This window comes from Mustelus asterias, chromosome 31, assembly GCF_964213995.1.
Source record: "Mustelus asterias chromosome 31, sMusAst1.hap1.1, whole genome shotgun sequence".
In the NCBI taxonomy this organism is placed as follows: Eukaryota; Metazoa; Chordata; class Chondrichthyes; order Carcharhiniformes; family Triakidae; genus Mustelus; species Mustelus asterias.
Window position 1 is genome coordinate 8,142,518 of NC_135831.1, and position 20,238 is coordinate 8,162,755.

A 20,238-nucleotide genomic window follows, 5' to 3' on the forward strand; every position below is an offset into this window, starting at 1 on the left:
CGCTGTGCCACCGTGCTGCCTGTGAGGCACTCTGGGACCTATGTGTAAAAGTCCATATGTATTAAATATCTGACAGAACCCCCTGGCCTGTCCTCATCGGCTGTGCCGATCAGTAACAGCCCGGAGCAGGCTGGGGGATCCTGGGCTGCCTCTCCCGTCCTGAATCCCTCGACGCCAGGGGATAATCAGAGGTTGACTCTGGGCAGAGCTGTGAGGTTGCAAGGCTCAGTCGCTGAGCAGCTGTGGACCTGCAGAGGCTGCCGTCGGTTTCCTGGCACAGTGTCGATTCACTCGGGAGTGGGTTGCAGTGTGCAATGCCTCGTGGAGGAGACCTGATTCTGAATCTCTGAATGCTAATATTGCATCACTCCCCTGCACGTTGTACTGCAGGACACTCAACTCTGCAGAGGAAGGAGTTAACCAGCGGCGTGGAGCTTTGGGAAGACCTGTCGGTCTTTGCTGTTTATCCGACGTTATTGTTATTTTCCTCTTTCCATTTGGCCCCCTTTCCAGGGTGCACGTTATCTCCCCCCCACCTCATAGGATCACAGAATCCCTACAGTGCAGAAGGAGGCCATTCGGCCCACCGAGTCTGCACCGACCACAATCCCACCCAAGCCCTGTTCCCCATAACCCCTAGCTAGTCCCCCTGACACGAAGGGGCAATTTAGCACGGCCGATCCACCCTAACCCGCACTTTGGACTGTGGGAGGAAACCGGAGCACCCGGAGGAAACCCACGCAGACACGGGGAGAACGTGCAGACTCCGCACAGACAGTGACCCGAGGCCGGAATCGAACCCAGGTCCCTGGCGCTGTGAGGTAGCAGTGCTAACGCACTCTGCCCACCCCCACCTCCTGATTGACGAGGCAAAGCAGTTGATGACTCCCTTCGTGTCCCAATAATAGATCAACTAAAATCAAGACATCCCTGTTCCTGTACTCGAATCCTCTCGCTATGAAGGCCAACATCTTACTTACCTCCTTTACCGCCTGCTGCCTACATGCTTACGTTCAGTGACTGGTGTACGAGGACACCCAAGTCTCATTGCAGGTTCCCCCCTCTCAATCTATTCACATTCGCCTAAGAGGACATTTTTGGTTGACAACTTAAGCTCAAGACTTTGATTTGATTTATTATTGTCACATGTATTGGGATACAGTGAAAAGTATTGTTTCTCGCGCGCTATACAGACAAAGCATACCGTTCATAGAGTACATAGGGGAGAAGGATTTGATTTATTATTGTCACATGTATTGGGATACAGTGAAAAGTATTGTTTCTTGCGCGCTATACAGACAAAGCATACCGTTCATAGAGTACATAGGGGAGAAGGATTTGATTTATTATTGTCACATGTATTGGGATACAGTGAAGAGTTTTGTTTCTTGCGCGCTATACAGAGCATACTGTTCATAGAGAAGGAAAGGAGAGGGTGCAGAATGTAGTGTTACAGTCAGAGCTAGGGTGTAGAGAAAGATCAACTTAATGCGAGGTCGGTCCATTCAAAAGTCTGACAGCAGCAGGGAAGAAGCTGTTCTTGAGTCGGTCGGTACGTGACCTCAGACTTTTGTATCTTTTTCCCGACGGAAGAAGGTGGAAGAGAGAATGTCCGGGGTGCGTGGGGGGTCCTTGATTATGCCGGCTGCTTTTCCCCGAGGCAGCGGGAAGTGTAGACGGAGCCAATGGATGGGAGGCTGGTTTGCGTGATGGATTGGGCTACATTCACGACCCTTTGTAGTTCCTTGCGGTCTTGGGCAGAGCAGGAGCCCCACACCAAGCTGGATAGCCCTTTGGTTGGGCCAGCAAGTGAACAGTGGGCTGAATGGCCCCCGTTTGGTGCTGTGAAGGAACGTGTGTGCATTCTGACTCATAAATCCCCGTGCCCGATAAATAAGTGCTTTGCAACGTGCATTATTAAATGTGGTTGATTTTTCAAACACTGTTGGAAACAGCTTTTGTTGCCTGTCCTTCTGTGAGCTGCTTACATAACGTGTTTTCTTAAAAGGGTTTTTTTTTATATCCCCCCCCTCACCCCCGTCTGTAGGAGAGGCCTCAATCCCCCACACCGAGTGAAGTCCATCTCCATGACAACGTTCACTGAGCAGGAAATTGAATTCCTTCAGTCGCATGGTAATGAGGTGAGTTCAGAGTGCGGTGGGAGCTCTTTGTGTGCGTTGGGAGGGGGGCGGGGGGGGGACTGGGGTCATTTAAAGGCACTGACTACTCGAGGGTCCGTCTGTCTCGCAGCCGGGGTAACATTTCCCAAGCCGAGCGCGCCCATTGCACAGTGAAGAAGGTTAGAACCGTAGAATCCCCACAGTCTTGCTGTTCGCAGTGTACATTAATGATCTGGGCTTGAATACATCCGGCACGATCAGTAAATTCGTGGATGACACAAAAATTGGTAAATAGCGAGGAGGAGAGCCTTAGATTGCAGGTTGGGTGGACTAACAAGGCAAAGGGGATACATGATGAACGGTAGGACGCTAGGACCAGAGGGATGTTGGGGTGCATGTCCTTACGTCTCTGAAGGCCGCAGGCGGTTACAAGGGATAGAAACATAGAAACCCTACAGTGCAGAAGGAGGCCATTCGGCCCATCGAGTCTGCACCGACCACAATCCCACCCAGGCCCTACCCCCACATATTTTACCCGCTAATCCCTCTAACCTACGCATCCCAGGACTCTAAGGGACAATTTTTAACCTGGCCAATCAACCTAACCCGCACATCTTTGGACTGTGGGAGGAAACCGGAGCACCCGGAGGAAACCCACGCAGACACGAGGAGAATGTGAAAACTCCACACAGACAGTGACCCGAGCCGGGGATCGAACCCGGGACCCTGGAGCTGTGAAGCAGCAGTGCTAACCACTGTGCTACCGTGCCGCCCAAGGGATACTTGCCTTTATTAGCCGAGGCTTAGACTATAAGAGCAGGGAGGTGATGATGGAGCTCATAGAATCCTACAGTGCAGAAAGAGGCCATTCGGCCCATCGAGTCTGCACCAACCACAATCCCACCCAGGCCCGAACACATATCCCTACATATTTACCCTCTAACCTATGCATCCCGGGACACTAAGGGACAATTTAGCATGGCCAATCAACCTCGCCCGCACATCTTTGGACTGTGGGAGGAAACCGGAGCACCCGGAGGAGACCCACGCAGACACGGGGAGAATGTGCAAACTCCACACAGACAGCGACCCAAGCCGGGAATCGAACCCGGGACCCTGGAGCTGTGAAGCAGCAGTGCTAACCCACTGTGCTACCGTGCCGCCCAATAAACGTTGGTGAGGCCACAGCCGGAGTACCGTGCGCAGTTCTGGTGGCCACATTATAGGAAGGATAGAGTGGACTGGAGAGGGTGCAGAGGAGATTGGACACTGCGGAGGAGGGTGGATGGGATGCTGCCTGGGCTGGGGCGTTTCAGCGATGGAGAGAGACTGGTTAGGCTGGCATTGTTTTCCCTGGTGCAGAGAAGGCCGAAGGGGGGGGGAGGGGGAACCTCATTGAGGTGCGCAAAATTGAGGGACTTGGGATGGATCGGAAGAAACTTTTCCCCCTTAGTGGAAGGGTCAATAACCGGGGGCATACATTTCAGGTCAGGGGCAGGGGATTTAGTGGGAAAACCTTTTCACCCGGGGAGGGGAGGGGGGAGATTTAGTGGGAAAACTTCTTCACCTAGTGGGGTGGGAATCTGGGAGTCGCTGCCTGAAAGGGGTGGGAGAGGCGGGAACCCTCACAACATTGAAGAAGCATTAAGATGAGCGCTTGCAACCGCGCGGCCTACAAGGCCAGGGAGCAAGTGCTGGAAATGGGATGAGAGTGGGTGGGTGACTGATGGCCAGCTCAGTCACGATGGGCCGAAGGGCCTCTTTTCGTGCTGTAAAACGCAATGATTCGATGCAGATAGAGACCGATTCGGCCCATTGAGTCTGTACCGAGAACATTCCACCCAGGGCCTTCCCTCCGCCCCATCCCCATAACCCCAAGCATTTAGCACGCCTAGCCTACACTTCTTGGGGCAGTAATGGGCAACTAGCATGGCCAATCCACCTAACCTGCACATCTTCGGACTGTGGGAGGAAACCGGAGCACCCGGAGGAAACCCACGCAGGCACGGGGAGAAGAGTTTAAAGTACAGGTACACAGGTCACTGAAAGTGGCAATGCAGGTGGAGAAGGGCGGCATGGAAGCACAGTGGTTCGCACTGCTGCTTCACAGCTCCAGAGACCCGGGTTAGATTCCTGGCTCAGGTCACTGTCTGTGCGAAGTTTGCACATTCTCCCCGTGTCTGCGTGGGTTTCCTCCGGGTGCTCCGGTTTCCTCCCACAGGTCCAAAGATGTGCGGGTTAGGTTGATTGGCCATGTTAAAATTTCCCCTTAAGTGTCCTGGGATGCGTGGATTAGCGGGTAAAATATGTAGGGATATGGGGGTAGGGCCTGGGTGGGATTGTGGTCGGTGCAGACTCGATGGGCCGAATGGCCTCTTTTTGTACTGTACGGTTTCTATGATGATTCTATGAAGAAGGCATACGGCATGCTTGCCTTCATCGGCCGGGGCATTGAGTTTAAAAATTGGCAAGTCATGTTGCAGCTTTATAGAATCTTAGTTAGGCCGCACTTGGAATATAGTGTTCAATTCTGGTCGCCACACTACCAGAAGGATGTGGAGGCTTTGGAGAGGGTACAGAAAAGATTTACCGGGATGTTGCCTGGTCTGGAGGGAATTAGCTACGAGGAGAGGTTGGAGAAACTTGGTTTGTTCTCACTGGAGCAACGGAGGTTGAGGGGCGACCTGATAGAAGTCTACAAGATTATGAGAGGCATGGACAGAGTGGATAGTCAGAAGCTTTTTCCCAGGGTGGAAGAGTCAATTACTAGGGGGCACAGGTTTAAGTTGCAAGGGGCAAGTTTTAAAGGAGATGTACGAGGCAGATTTTTTACACAGAGGGTGGTGGGTGCCTGGAACTCGCTGCCGGGGGAGGTAGTGGAAGCGGATACGATAGTGAGTTTTAAGGGGCGTCTTGACAAATACATGAATAGGATGGGAATGGAGGGATATGATCCCCGGAAGGGTAGGGGGTTTAAGTTCAGTCGGGCAGCACGGTCGGTACAGGCTTGGAGGGCCGAAGGGCCTGTTCCTGTGCTGTAATTTTCTTTGTTCTTTGTTCTTTATTCATGAGTGTCACAAGTAAGGCTTACATTAACACTGCAATGAAGTTACTGTGAAAATCCCCGAGTGGCTACACTCCGGCGCCTGTTCGGGTAACACTGAGGGAGAATTTAGCACGGCCAATGCACCCTAACCTGCACATCTTTCGGAGTGTGGGAGGAAACCGGAGCACCCGGAGGAAACCCACGCAGACACGGGGAGAACGTGCAGCCTCCGTGCGCACAGTGACCCAAGCCGGGAATCGAACCTGGGTCCCTGGCGCTGTGAAGCAGCAGCGCTAACCACTGTGCCACCCATGTTGCTGCATAACTCCAGGGTATCAGCTACCTTCCTGTGCCAAGCAGTCTTAGAACATAAGAACATAAGAAATAGGAGCAGGAGTAGGCCATCTAGCCCCTCGAGCCTGCCCCGCCATTCAATAAGATCATGGCTGATCTGAAGTGGATCAGTTCCACTTACCCGCCTGATCCCCATAACCCCTAATTCCCTTACCGATCAGGAATCCATCTATCCGTGACTTAAACATATTCAACGAGGTAGCCTCCACTGCTTCAATGGGCAGAGAATTCCAGAGATTCACCACCCTCTGAGAGAAGAAGTTCCTCCTCAACTCTGTCCTAAACTGACCCCCCCTTTATTTTGAGGCTGTGCCCTCTAGTTCTGGCTTCCTTTCTAAGTGGAAAGAATCTCTCCACCTCTACCCTATCCAGCCCCTTCATTATCTTATAGGTCTCTATAAGATCCCCCCTCAGCCTTCTAAATTCCAACGAGTACAAACCCAATCAGTCTCTCCTCATAAGCAACAGTCTTGTCTGTAACGTGCATGTTGACACAGACAGTGTAGAAGTACCCCACACGCACACATACACACACACACTCACCCGCCCCGCCTTTGCTGATGTTAGACTTTTGACAGGGTACAGTACCACGGGTCCTGGCACCCCTTGGGTACCTCACCCAAGATGTGAGAACAGAAAAGATTGGGAATGGAGGGGGGAGACCATTAGCCTCATGGAGGGATACAAACGATTGGTCTAGTTGGACCAAGGAGCGGCACAGGCTTGGAGGGCCGAAGGGCCTGTTTCCTGTGCTGTACTGTTCTTTGTTCTCTCCCGCCATTTGATTAGATCATGGGCTGATCTATATCCATCCACCCGCCTTGGTTTCGATAACCCTTACCCAGTGAAAAGCGATCAATCTTAGTGTAGGGCCCATTCATTCCTTTGAATACTCGAAGATGGCACTGGTACGATGAATTTCTTATAGTGAACAGAACTTAAAATTAAATCATTACAAAAGCAAAAAGAAAAAAGCTAGCGGGAGACTAGCTTCAGCCAGTCCTGAGCTGATCAAAACAGAACTCCAAAACAGACTGCCAGCTGAACAAGGTCGAACTAAACTGAACACCAAACATAGAGCTGAAACTACAATGTGGGTGGCACAGAGGGTTAGCACTGCTGCCTCACAGCCCCAGGGACCCGGGTTCAATTCCGGCCTCAGGTCACTGTCTGTGCGGAGTCTGCACGTTCTCCCCGTGTCTGCATGGGTTTCCTCCGGGTGCTCCGGTTTCCTCCCACGGTCCAAAGATGCGTAGGTTAGGTGGATTGTCCATGCTAAATTGTCCCTTTGTGTCCAAAGATGTGTAGGTTAGGTGGATTGGCCATGCTAAATTGCCCCTGAGTGTCCAAAGATGTGCGGGTTAGGTGGATTGGCCATGCTAAATTGCCCCTTAGTGTCCAAAGATGTGTAGGTTAGGTGGATTGGCCATGCTAAATTGCCCCTTAGTGTCCAAAGATGTGTAGGTTAGGTGGATTGGCCGTGCTAAATTGTCCCTGAGTGTCCAAAGATGTGCGAGTTAGGTGGATTGGCCATGCTAAATTGTCCCTTTGTGTCCCGTGATGCATAGTTTAGAGGGATTTAGAGAGGTGAATATGTGGGGTTACAGGAATAGGGGCTGGGTGGGATTGTTGTCGGTGCAGGCCCGATGGGCCGAATGGCCTCCTCCTGCACTGTCGGGATTCTATGGCCTTCTCGGGTTGCTGTTACCTGACCCTGTGTGGATCGGGTGTTGGGTTCTCTAACCGCACACCCACAGCACAGGATCGAATTGTTTAAGGTCGCGGGGACGAGAGAGGATTGTGCCAGTGCGTTTTGAGTCCTCCGTTTGATCAGAGTAACGTCAGGGACTCTTCTAACAAGCGACTTGCAGGTTGAAATTGGCCAGTGCTTTGCTGGGCCGCGCTAGCTTGGAGGTAGGAGCCATCGCTTGCACATTTCATTCTGCTGTTTCTTGCAGTTGTGGTTTTCCCTCGCGTGTCTGCTTTGAGCTATTCAGGGAGAAACCTTTGCATATGTGAGATTACAGTGCCTCGTTCATTGTGAAAAGACAAGTGTTTCCTGGGTCGTGAAGAGGAGTGAAATTGGACTCAACTTCTCTCTCTCTCTCTCTCTCTTTCTCCCGACGGACCTGCTGAGTTGTTATAGAGTCATAGAGATGTCTTGCTGCATCTGTACAGGGCATTGGTGAGGCCGCAGCTGGAATACTGTGTGCATTATTGGTCCCCTTATTTGCGGAAGGATATATTGGCCTTGGAGGGAGTGCAGAGAAGGTTCACCAGGTTGATACCGGAGATGAGGGGTGTTGATTATGAGGAGAGACTGAGCAGATTGGGTTTGTACTCGTTGGAATTTAGAAGGCTGAGGGGGGATCTTATAGAAACCTATAAGATAATCAAGGGGCTGGATAGGGTAGAGGTGGAGAGATTCTTTCCACTTAGAAAGGAAGCTAGAACTAGAGGGCACAGCCTCAAAATAAAGGGGGGTCAGTTTAGGACAGAGTTGAGGAGGAACTTCTCTGAGGGTGGTGAATCTCTGGAATTCTCTGCCCACTGAAGTGGTGGAGGCTACCTCGTTGAATATGTTTAAATCACGGATAGATGGATTCCTGATCGGTAAGGGAATTAGGGGTTATAGGGATCAGGCGGGTAAGTGGAACTGATCCACTTCAGATCAGCCATGATCTTATTGAATGGCGGGGCAGGCTCGAGGGGCTAGATGGCCTACTCCTGCTCCTATTTCTTATGTTCTTATAGAGGTTTACAGCATGGAAACAGGCCCTTCGGCCCAACTTGTCCATGCCGCCATTTTTTTTTTAGACCCCTAAACTAATCCTAATTGCCCGCATTTGGCCCATATCCCTCTATACCCATCTTACCCGTGTAACTATCTAAACGCTTTTTAAAAGATAAAATTGTACCCGCCTCTACTACTACCTCTGGCAGCTCGTTCCAGACACTCACCACCCTCTGTGTGAAAAAAATTGCCCCTCCGGACACTTTTGTATCTCTCCCGTCTCACCTTAAACCTATGCCCTCTAGTTTTAGACTCCCCTACCTTTGGGAAAGGCTATTGACGATCTAGCTGATCTGTGCCCCTCATTATTTTATAGACCTCTATAAGGTCACCCCTCAGCCTCCTACGCTCCAGGGAAAAAAGTCCCAGTCTATCCAGCCTCTCCTTATAACTCAATCCATCAAGTCCCGGTAGCATCCGAGTAAATCTTTTCTGCACTCTTTCTAGTTTAATAATATCCTTTCTATAATAGGGTGACCAGAACTGTACACAGTATTCCAAGTGTGGCCTGACCAATGTCTTGTACAACTTCAACAAGACGTCCCAACTCCTGTATTCAATGTTCTGACCGATGAAACCAAGCATGCCGAATGCCGCCTTCGCCACAGTTAAAAAGGAAATGTGTGAGCTTTGTTTCTAGAGACGGGGCGGCACGGTAGCACAGTGGTTAGCACTGCTGCTTCACAGCTCCAGGGACCTGGGTTCGATTCCCGGCTTGGGTCGCTGTCTGTGTGGAGTTTGCACATTCTCCTCGTGTCTGCGTGGGTTTCCTCCGGGTGCTCCGGTTTCCTCCCACAGTCCAAAGATGTGCGGGTTAGGTTGATTGGCCATGCTAAAATTGCCCCTTAGTGTCCTGGGATGCGTAGATTAGAGGGATAAGCGGGTAAAATATGTAGGGATATGGGGGTAGGGCCTGGGTGGGATTGTGGTCGGTGCAGACTCGATGGGCCGAATGGCCTCTTTCTGTACTGTAGGGTTTCTATGATTTCTATGAGAGAACTTATGGTTTGTTTCTTCACACCATGTTTGAATGTCTGGATCACCCGCTCAGACAGGCCCTCGGGGACGGGATAGTCAGTCACTCTGCCCTGTTTTGCTTTCATTCGCCAGGGACCCAATTCCGGCTCGGGTCATCGTCTGCGCAGCGTCTGCACATTCTCTTCCCCGTGTCTGCGTGGGTTTCCTCCGGATGTTCCGGTTTCCTCCCGCAATCCAGAGTTGTGCGGGTTAGGTGCATTGGCCGTGATAAACTGACCCTTCGTGTCCCAGGATGGGTAGGTTAGAGGGATTAGCAGGGTAAATATGTGGGGTTACAGGGGATAGGGTGGGATTGTTGTTGGTGCAGGCTCGATGGGCTGAATGGCCTCCCTCTGCATTGCAGGGATTCTATGATGAGTTGTTTCTGGGATTTTGAAGTATATAATGTTTTGTGCTTTATGTATGAGAAACCGTCGAGACTTGCATTCATATAGCGCCTTTCAGGATCTCCGGTTATCCCAGCCAGTGTAGCACGTTGGGAAGTTCAGTTACTGTTGCAACGTTGGAAATGCGGCATCCATCTTGTGCACAGCAAGGTCCCACAAACAGCAATGACCTGATCATCTGTTTGATTTTTATTCATTCATGGTACATTGGCGTCGCTGGCTGGCCCAGCATTTATTGCCCACCCCTAGTTGCCCCTTGGAGGGCAGTTGAGAGTCAACCACATTGGCTGTGGCTCTGGAGTCACATGTAGGCCAGACCGGGTAAGGACGGCAGATTTCCTTCCCTAAAGGAACCAGATGGGTTTTTCCACAAATGGGTCATCAGTAGATTCTTAATTCCAGATATTTTTTATTGAATTCGAATTCCACCATCTGCCATGGCGGGATTCGAACCCCGGGTCCCCAGAACATTAGCCGAGTTTCTGGTTTAACAGTCTAGTGATAATACCACTAGGCCATCGCCTCCCCCTTTAGTGATGCGTTGAAGGATACATGTTGGTCGGGATGTCGGAGAGAACTCGCTTATTCTGCTACCAAATCGCACCCTGTTCACCTAAAAGGGCAGAGATGTCCTAGTTTAATGTTTTATCTGGAAATTTGGATTCAATCCTTCCATCCATGGCACAGTGGGTTAGCACTGCTGCCTCAACGCCAGGGACCCGAGTTCGATTCCCAGCTTGGGTCACTGTCTGTGTGGAGTCTGCACGTTCTCCCCGTGTCTGCGTGGGTTTCCTCCGGGTGCTCTGGTTTCCTCCCACAGTCCAAAGATGTGTAGGTTAGGTGGATTGGCCATGCTAAATTGCCCCTTAGTGTCCAAAGATGTGCGGGTTAGGTGGATTGGCCATGCTAAATTGCCCCTTAGTGTCCAAAGATGTGCGGGTTAGGTGGATTGGCCATGCTAAATTGCCCCTTAGTAAAGTAAATTAAAGTTTGTAAAGTTTATTTATTAGTCACAAGTAGGCTTGCATTAACACCGCAATGAAGTTACTGTGAAAACCCCATTGAGTGTAAATCCCCTAGAGAAGTCCCCTTAGTGTTCAAAGATGTGCGGGTTAGGAGGATTGGCCATGGTACATTGACCCTTGGTGTCAGGGTATTGGCAGGGTGAATATGGGGGGGTTGCAGCGATGGGGCCTGGGTGGGATTGTTGTCAGTGCAGACTCGTTGGGCCCCTTTCTGCACTACAGGGATTTCTATCTCACAGTTTGCATCAGGGCTATTTAAGCTGCAGTGACTCAGTGGGGGCACAGGTAGGTTACTGACAATGGACACAGTTGTCCACTCCCCAAGCCTGACTCTTTGCAACTTCACTGTCCTTTGCACCGCTTGCCTTTTCTCTAGCATTGCACCAGCAAACCTTGTACCCAATGCCCTCTGCCTCTTCACCACCAAACCTTGTACCCAATGCCCTCTGCCTCTTCACCACCAAACCTTGTACCCAATGCCCTCTGCCTCTTCACCAGCAAACCTTGTACCCAATGCCCTCTGCCTCTTCACCACCAAACCTTGTACCCAATGCCCTCTGCCTCTTCACCACCAAACCTTGTACCCAATGCCCTCTGCCTCTTCACCCCAGGGATATAAATTGCAAGGAGCTGCGGCCCCAGCTCTGACCCTTGTCACAGACTGCCGCCAATGCCTCGGTTCTGCCCCCTCTCTGTTTCCTATCCTTTAGCCAAACTTCAGCCATTCTAATACAAAGAACAGCACAGCACAGGAAACAGGCCCTTCGGCCCTCCAAGCCTGTGCCGCTCCTTGGTCCAACTAGACCATTCGTTTGTATCCCTCCATTCCCAGGCTGCTCATGTGACTATCCAGGTAAGTCTTAAACGATGTCAGCGTGCCTGCCTCCACCACCCTACTTGGCAGCGCATTCCAGGCCCCCACCACCCTCTGTGTAAAAAACGTCCCTCTGATATCTGAGTTATACTTCGCCCCTCTCAGCTTGAGCCCGTGACCCCTCGTGATCGTCACCTCCGACCTGGGAAAAAGCTTCCCACTGTTCACCCTATCTATCCCCTTCATAATCTTGTACACCTCTATTAGATCTCCCTTCATTCTCCGTCTTTCCAGGGAGAACAACTCCTGACAACAGAGGGTAATAGATCCCCCCCCCACCCCACCTCCTCGTGTCCTCACCACGACACCTTAGCAAACGCCTGTCAGCTGCTCAAATGTATTTGACACACAGAAGGATAGGTGCAGTATAATATGGAGAAGTGTGAGGTTATTCACTTTGGAAGCAAAAACAAGGCGGCAGATTACGAACTGAATGGGTGTAAATTGGGAGAGGGGGAGTGTGCAGAGGGACCTGGGTGTCCTTGTGCACCAGTCGCTGAAGGTAAGCATGCAGGTGCAGCAGGCGGTAAAGAAGGCAAGTGGCATGTTGGCCTTCATTGCGAGAGGTTTCGAGCACAGGAGCAGGGATGTGTTGTTGCAATTATACAGGGCCTTGGTGAGGCCACACCTAGAGTATTGTGAGCAGTTTTGGTCTCCTTTTCTGAGGAAGGATGTTCTTGCTCTGGAGGGAGTGCAGCGAAGGTTTACCAGGCTGATTCCGGGGATGGCGGGACTGATGTATGAGGAGAGATTGACCAGGTTAGGATTGTTTTCACTGGAGTTCAGACGAATGATGGGGGGGGATCTCATAGAGACTTATAAAATTCTAACAGGACTGGACAGGGTAGATGCAGGGAGGATGTTCCCGATGGTGGGGGGAGTCCAGAACCAGGGGGTCACAGTCTGAGGATTCGGGGTAGACCATTTAGGACGGAGGTGAGGAGATATTTCTTCACCCGGTGAGCCTGTGGAATTCATTCCCACAGGAAGTAGTTGATGCCAAAACATTGAATGTATTCAAGAGGCGGCTGGAGATAGCACTTGGGGCGAATGGGATCAAAGGTTATGGGGGGAAAGCAGGATTTGGCTATTTGGATGATCAGCCATGATGGTGATGAATGGCGGAGCAGGTTGGAAGGGCCGAATGGCCTCCTCCTGCTCCTATCTTTCTATGAAAGACTAAGACAAAATGTCCGTTTGACTTGAGTGTCGTGGCGACGTCCTTGTGTGTTACTGGGATTCTCAGGTTCTCCCCCGTGGGGATGTGGGTTTCCTCCGGGTGCTCCGGTTTCCTCCCACAGTCCGAAAGACGTGCTGGTTAGGGTGATCATAGAATCCCTACAGCACAGAAAGAGGCCATTTGGCCCATCGTGTCTGCACCGACCACAATCCCACCCAGGCCCTACCCCCATATCCCCACATATTTTACCCACTAATCCCTCTAACCTACACATCTCAGGACACTAAGGGGCAATTTTAGCACGGCCAATCAACCTAACCCGCACATCTTTAGACTGTGGGAGGAAACCGGAGCACCCGGAGGAAACCCACGCAGACACGAGGAGAATGTGCAAACTCCACACTGACAGTGACCCAAGCTGGGTGCATCGACCCGAACGGGTGCCGGAGTGTGGCGACGAGGGGGATTTTCACAGTAACTTCATTGCGGTGTTAATGTAAACCTTTTAATAAATAAACGTTAACTTTTAGGACAAGGCAGAGGGATGGAATCGTGAACCGCCATTTTGTAGCTTCATTTAATCCTGCATCAACCTCATAGATGAGGGAAGTTATTTAGCATGGGGACTGTGACCAGGCCTTCATTCTCCTCATATCAGCCTTAAACCGGAGATTTATTATTGTCACATGTATTGGGATACAGTGAAAGGTATTGTTTCTTGCGCGCTATACAGACAAAGCATACCGTTCATAGAGAAGGAAAGGAGAGGGTGGAGAATGTAGTGTTACAGTCATAGCTAGGGTGTAGAGAAAGATCAACTTAATGCAAGGTAGGTCCATTTGACAGCAGCAGGGAAGAAGCTGTTCTTGAGTCGGTTGGTACGTGACCCCAGACTTTTGTATCTGTTTCCCGACTGAAGAAGGTGGAAGAGAGAATGTCCGGGGCGTGTGTGGGGGGGCCTTAATTACGCTGACTGCTTTTCCCGAACAAGAAGTCTCACAACACCACGTTAAAGTCCAGCAGGTTTATTTGGTAGCAAAAGCCACTAGCTTTCGGAGCGCTTGCTGCTCCTTCCGAGGATTTTCCCGAGGCAGCGGGAAGTGTAGACGGGGTCAGTGGATGGGAGGCTGGTCTGCCTGATGGACTGGGCTTCGTTCACGACTCTTTGTAGCTTGCTTGTGGTCTTGGATGGAATGCTTGTAGTGAGTGTGCGCGCGCGTGTGTGTGGCCATTCGGCCTATCCAACCCGTGCTGAGACTCTCGATACTGGATACACTGCCTGCAATCTTCCAAGATTCTGGACAGGCCCCACTGATTGGGAAATAACTAGTGCAATAGTTCTAATAAACCAAGGAGGAACAGCAAGCTGAAACTACAGACCATTATTCTATTTATATTTATTCAAGAGATGTAGACAGACTCGGCCAGCATTTATTGCCCATTCCGAATTGTCCCTTGAGAAGATGGTGGTGAGCTGTTCCTTGAACTGCCGCAATCCCGTAGGGTGTAGGTACACCCACAGCGCTGGTATTGGGAGGGAGTGCCAGGATTTTGACCCAGCCACAGTGAAGGAACAGCCGATGTTTTCCCAAGTCGGGATGGTGGAGTGGCTCGGAGGGGAACCTCCAGGTGGGGGTGTTCCCCAGGTATCTGCTGCCCTCGTCCTTCTAGATGGGAGAGGTGGTGGGTTTGGAAGGTGCTGTCGAAGGAGCCTTGGTGAGTCGCTGCATCTTGTAGATGGTACACGCGGCTGCTACTGAGCGTCGGTGGTGGAGGGAGTGAGTGTTTGTGGATGGGGGGCCAATCAAGCGGGGCTGCTTTGTCCTGGATGGTGTCGAGCTTCTTGAGTGTTGTTGGAGCCGCACCATCCAGGCAAGTGGGGAGTGTTCCATCACACTCCTGACTTGTGCCTTCTAACACAGTAACTTCATTGCAGTGTTAATGTAAGCCTACTTGTGACACTAATAAATAAACTTCAAACTTAAAAAGCAAATCTGAGTCATCTGGACTCGAAACGTCAGCTCTTTGCTCTCGGATTCGATTTATTATTGTCACATGTATTGGGATACAGTGAAAAGTATTGTTTCTTGCGCGCTATACAGACAAAGCATACCGTTCATAGAGTTCATGGGGGAGAAGGATTTGATTTATTATTGTCACATGTATTGGGATAGAGTGAAAAGTATTGTTTCTTGCGCGCTGTACAGACAAAGCATACCGTTCATAGAGTTCATGGGGGAGAAGGATTTGATTTATTATTGTCACATGTATTGGGATACAGTGAAAAGTATTGTTTCTTGCGCGCTATACAGACAAAGCATACCGTTCATATAGAAGGAAAGGAGAGAGTGCAGAATGTAGTGTTACAGTCATAGCTAGGGTGTAGAGAAAGATCAACTTAATGCGAGGTCGGTCCATTCAAAAGTCCGACAGCAGCAGGGAAGAAGCTGTTCTTGAGTCGGTTGGTACGTGACCTCAGACTTTTGTATCTTTTTCCCGATGGAAGAACGTGGAAGAGAGAATGTCCGGGGTGCGTGGGGTCCTTGATTACGCTGGCTGCTTTTCCCCGAGGCAGCGGGAAGTGTAGACAGAGTCAATGGATGGGAGGCTGGTTTGAGTGATGGACTGGGCTACATTCACGACCTTTTGTAGTTTCTTGCGGTCTTGGGCAGAGCAGGAGCCCCAGACCAAGCTGTGATACAACCAGAAAGAATGCTTTCTATGGGGCATTGGTGAAAGTTGTAGTTGACATGCCAAATTTCCTTCGTCTTCTGAGAAAGTACAGATGCTGCCAGACCTGCTGAGATTTTCCAGCATTTTCTCTCCTGGTTTCAGATTCCAGCATCCGCAGTAATTTGCTTTAATTTAATTATTCAGCCATATCTGTGTCAGACAGTATGCTCAAAATTCCAAACCACTCACCGCCTAACCACAGTTCCTCACCACGTCACCCTGATTCCTTTACCAGTTGGCTGAAATCTGTGCCCCTTCTGGTTTAGACTCTCCTGCTCCGGAGAGAGTTTCTCCCTATTTGCTCTGTCGAGACACTTCATGGCTTAGAGCACCTCTGTGGTGGATCTCTGTGCCTTTCTGTGCTGTCCGCAGAACAAGCCCAGCCTCTCCACGTGACGGGAACCCCTCGCCCCCCTCTGAGAAGAACCACAGAAACTTGCACTGTGTTTGCGCTCTGCCTGCACGCTGTTATCTGATGTTGCAGCAATACCTCGCTGGGAGCGTTTCACCGAGAGGCTGGTGTAGGATTTGAACCTGCAGCCACTCTTGACTCCGAGGTGGGAGGGTGCTACTGGCTGAAGGAGCCTTGTTCAACCCATCACCCCTGTACCATCAATCCAAGCATAAAACCTCTGGGCTCCTCAAAATAAGAAGTCTCACAACACCAGGTTAAAGTCCGACAGGTTTATTTGGTAGCAAATGCCATTAGCTTTCGGAGCGTTGCTCCTTCGTCAGATGGAGTGGAAATGAGCTCTTGAGTGTGGGGTGGCACGGTAGCACAGTGGGTTAGCACTGCTGCTTCACAGCTCCAGGGTCCCGGGTTCGATTCCCGGCTCGGGTCACTGTCTGTGTGGAGTTTGCACATTCTCCTCGTGTCTGCGTGGGTTTCCTCCGGGTGCTCCGGTTTCCTCCCACAGTCCAAAGATGTGCGGGTCAACCTGATTGGCCGTGCTAAAATTGCCCCTTAGTGTCCTGAGATATGTAGGTTAGAGTGATTAGCGGGTAAATATGTGTAGGGATATGGGGGGAGGGCCTGGGTGGGATTGTGGTCGGTGCAGACTCGATGGGCCGAATGGCCTCTTTCTGCACTGTAGGGTTTCTATGATTTCCTATTCCCCCCCCCCCAACCCTCCTGGGGCCACCTTGGGACATCCTTGCCTTCTCTACCTGACCTCTCCCCCTCCTTGGGGCCCCCTTCTCCCCCCACCCCCTGGCCTCCTCCTCCTCCCCCCCCCCCCCCCCCTTTGCCCCCTTCTCCCCCCCTTGCCCCCCATCTTGGGGGCCCCCTTCTCCCCCCCTCCTCCTCCCCCCCTTTGCCCCCTTCTCCCCCCTTGCCCCCCATCTTGGGGCCCCCTTCTCCTCCTCCCCCCCCCTTGCCCCCTTCTCCCCCCCCTTGCCCCCCATCTTGGGGGCCCCCTTGACCTCTTCCCCTCCCCCTCATGGGCTCCCTTGCCCTCCTCTCCCCGCTTCCTCCTTGGGGGGTCCCCTTACCCTCCACCCCCAAGCCCCTGCCCCCTCCCCCCTTTCTCTCTCTCTTTCCGGCTGCCCCAACACATTCTGCTTCAAGTATGCATCTGCTCAGCTCCAAATACTCTCGACACAGGTCGACCAGTGTTTGAACAGTGTGTGTGCCTCACTCCACAAACACAGCGTTGCACTGTTTAATGTTTCACGTTGCCAAACCTGTCTTGCAAAATTCCTCTGGAGCTCGCTCACCGCAGGCCCTGCTCCGCCGAGCAGCTGAAATACTGAGTGATTCTGCTTTCCAGTCACAGAGGAAGAGCGACGCCCAGATGAAAATGATTTTTTAATGCTCCCTTTACTGACCGCCTTTGGCCTCTTGCTCAATGGACAGGACGTGTGTGTCCCGCTGTGTATAGTGTGCATCGGGTGAACGGGTCAATGGCAACGCCAACAAAGAAGTTGCATTTACATAGAGCCCTTGCATAGTAAAACTGCGATAGAGAGGGGGGGGGGGGGGTAATAGACCAGCTCGAAGCCAAAGGCACCAACTTAAGGTCACACAAAGAAATCTACAGCACAGGGACAGGCCCTTCGGCCCTCCAAGCCCGTGCTGATCACGATGCCCTAACTAAACTAAAAATGCACCTTCTGTCCCTTACTCGGTCCGTATCCCTCCTATCCCCTCCCTATCCATGCACCCATCCAGATGCCCCTTAAATGTTGCTAATGTTCCTGCTTCCTCCACCCCCTCTGGCAGCGCGTTCCAGGCATCCCCCCCCCTCTGTGGAAAAACTTGCCCCGCACATCTCCCTTAAACTTTCCCCCTCTCACCTTGAACCTGTGTCCCCCCCTTGTAATTAACACTTCCACCCTGGGGATAAAAGCCTCGGACTATCCACCCTGTCTGTGCCTCTCATCATTTTGTAGGCCTCATAGAACATAGCGCAGTACAGGCCCTTCGGCCCTCGATGTTGCGCCGACCAGTGAAACCAATCTAAAGCCCCTCTAACCGACACTATTCCAATATCATCCATATGTTTATCCAATGACCATTTGAATGCCCTTCATGTTGGCGAGTCCACTACTGCTGCAGGCAGGGCATTCCACGCCCTCTCCGAGTGAAGAACCTACCTCTGACATCTGTCCACATCGCTGTGGCTCTGGAGTCACATGTAGGCCAGACCGGGTAAGGAAGGCAGATTTCCTTCCCTAAAGGACATTGGTGAACCAGATGGGTCCCTCCGCCAACGGCCCCATGGATCACCAGTAGATCCCCAATTCCAGATGCTCTTCACCGAATTCAAATTCCACCATCCGCCGCGGCGGGACTCGAACCCTGGCTTTCTGGATTGCTAGCCCAGCGACAATGCCACGACGCCACTGTCCTCCCCGCCAGTATCAGGTCTCCCCTCAGCCTCCATCTTTCCCAGTGAAAACAATCCTAGTTTATTCAACCTCTCCTCATAGCCAACACCCTCGAGACCCGGCAACATCCTGGTGAACCTTCTTTGCACCCTCTCCAAAGCTCCCACGTCCTTCTGGTAGTGTGGTGACCAGAACTGCACGCAATACTCCAAATGCGGCATAACCAAGGCTTTATATAGCTGCAACATGATTTCCCAACTCTTGTACTCAGTGCCCAGGCCGATGAAGGCAAGCATGTCATATGCCTTCTTAACCACCTTGGCCGTTTGTGTTGCCACTTTTGGGGAACTGTGGACCTGCCGCCCAGATCCCTCTGTATGTTAATGTTCCTAAAGGTTCTGCCATTTACAGTATAATTCACACCTAAATTTGATCCTCCAAAATGCATCACCTCACATTTGCCCGGATTAAGCTCCATCTGCCGTTTCTGTGCCCACGTCTCCAATCTATCTGTGTCCTGTGGTATGGCAAAGAAACTAGCAAATCATTTTTACGCAGCGAGTGCTCAGGATCTGGAATGCACAGCCTGAGTGTGTGGTGGAGGCAGGTTTCATCATGGCTTTTGAAAAGAAATTGGATGAAATTTGCCGGGCCAAAGGGAAAAGGCAAGGGTTCTGGGCTGGCCCTAAGTTGCCCCTGCAGAGGGCACGCATGGATACGATGGGCTGAATGACCTGCTCCTGCCCTTGTCACCATCTTGAAAATTTGCCCCCGAGCCCTCGACTTGGGACAAGTGACCCAAAGCCAATTTTGGGTTTGAAGGGAGCGCCTTTAAAGGATGGGGGAGGAAGAGGCAGCGTGGTTCAGGGAGGGAGTTCCAGAGCTTGCGGGGGGTCCCTTATGAGACAGCTGAGGGTACAGCCCCCAATGGGGGAGCGATGGGAATCGGGAGGGATATGCAAAAGGCTGGAAGTGGGCAGCACGGTGGCGCAGTGGTTAACGATGCCATCTCTCAGCGCCAGGGACCCGGTTTGATTCTGACCTTGAGTGACTGTGTGGAGTCTGCACATTCTCCCCCCGTGACAGACAGCATGGTTTTGTAAGAGGGAGGTCGTGCCTTACAAATTTGGTGGAGTTTTTTGAGGAAGTGACAAAACCGGTTGATGAAGGAAGGGCCGTGGATGTCGTCTATATGGATTTCAGTAAGGCATTTGACAAAGTCCCACATGGCAGGTTGGTTAAGAAGGTTAAGGCTCATGGGATACAAGGAGAAGTGGCTAGATGGGTGGAGAACTGGCTTGGCCATAGGAGACAGAGGGTAGTGGTCGAAGGGTCTTTTTCCGGCTGGAGGTCTGTGACCAGTGGTGTTCCGCAGGGCTCTGTACTGGGACCTCTGCTATTTGTGATATATATAAATGATTGGAAGAAGGTGTAACTGGTGTAATCAGCAAGTTTGTGGATGACACGAAGATGGCTGGACTTGCGGATAGCGAAGAGCATTGTCGGGCAATACAGCAGGATATAGATAGGCTGGGAAATTGGGCGGAGAGGTGGCAGATGGAGTTTAATCCGGATAAATGCGAAGTGATGCATTTTGGAAGGAATAATGTAGGGAGGAGTTATACAATAAATGGCAGAGTCATCAGGAGTATAGAAATACAGAGGGACCTAGGTGTGCAAGTCCACAAATCCTTGAAGGTGGCAACACAGGTGGAGAAGGTGGTGAAGAAGGTATATGGTATGCTTGCCTTTATAGGACGGGGTATAGAGTATAAAAGCTGGAGTCTGATGATGCAGCTGTATAGAACGCTGGTTAGGCCACATTTGGAGTACTGCGTCCAGTTCTGGTCGCCGCACTA

General features: G+C 51.4%; 1 protein-coding gene across 1 annotated transcript in view; it reads left to right on the forward strand.

Annotated features, from left to right (window-relative positions):
* Positions 1–20,238, forward strand: part of LOC144481675 (arf-GAP domain and FG repeat-containing protein 2-like) — an 87,602-nt gene that overhangs the window by 13,013 nt on the left and 54,351 nt on the right. The window contains exon 2 of the mRNA XM_078200804.1: positions 2,048–2,141. Coding sequence (XP_078056930.1) covers positions 2,048–2,141 — 94 coding nt within the window. The remainder of the gene's footprint in view (positions 1–2,047; positions 2,142–20,238) is intronic.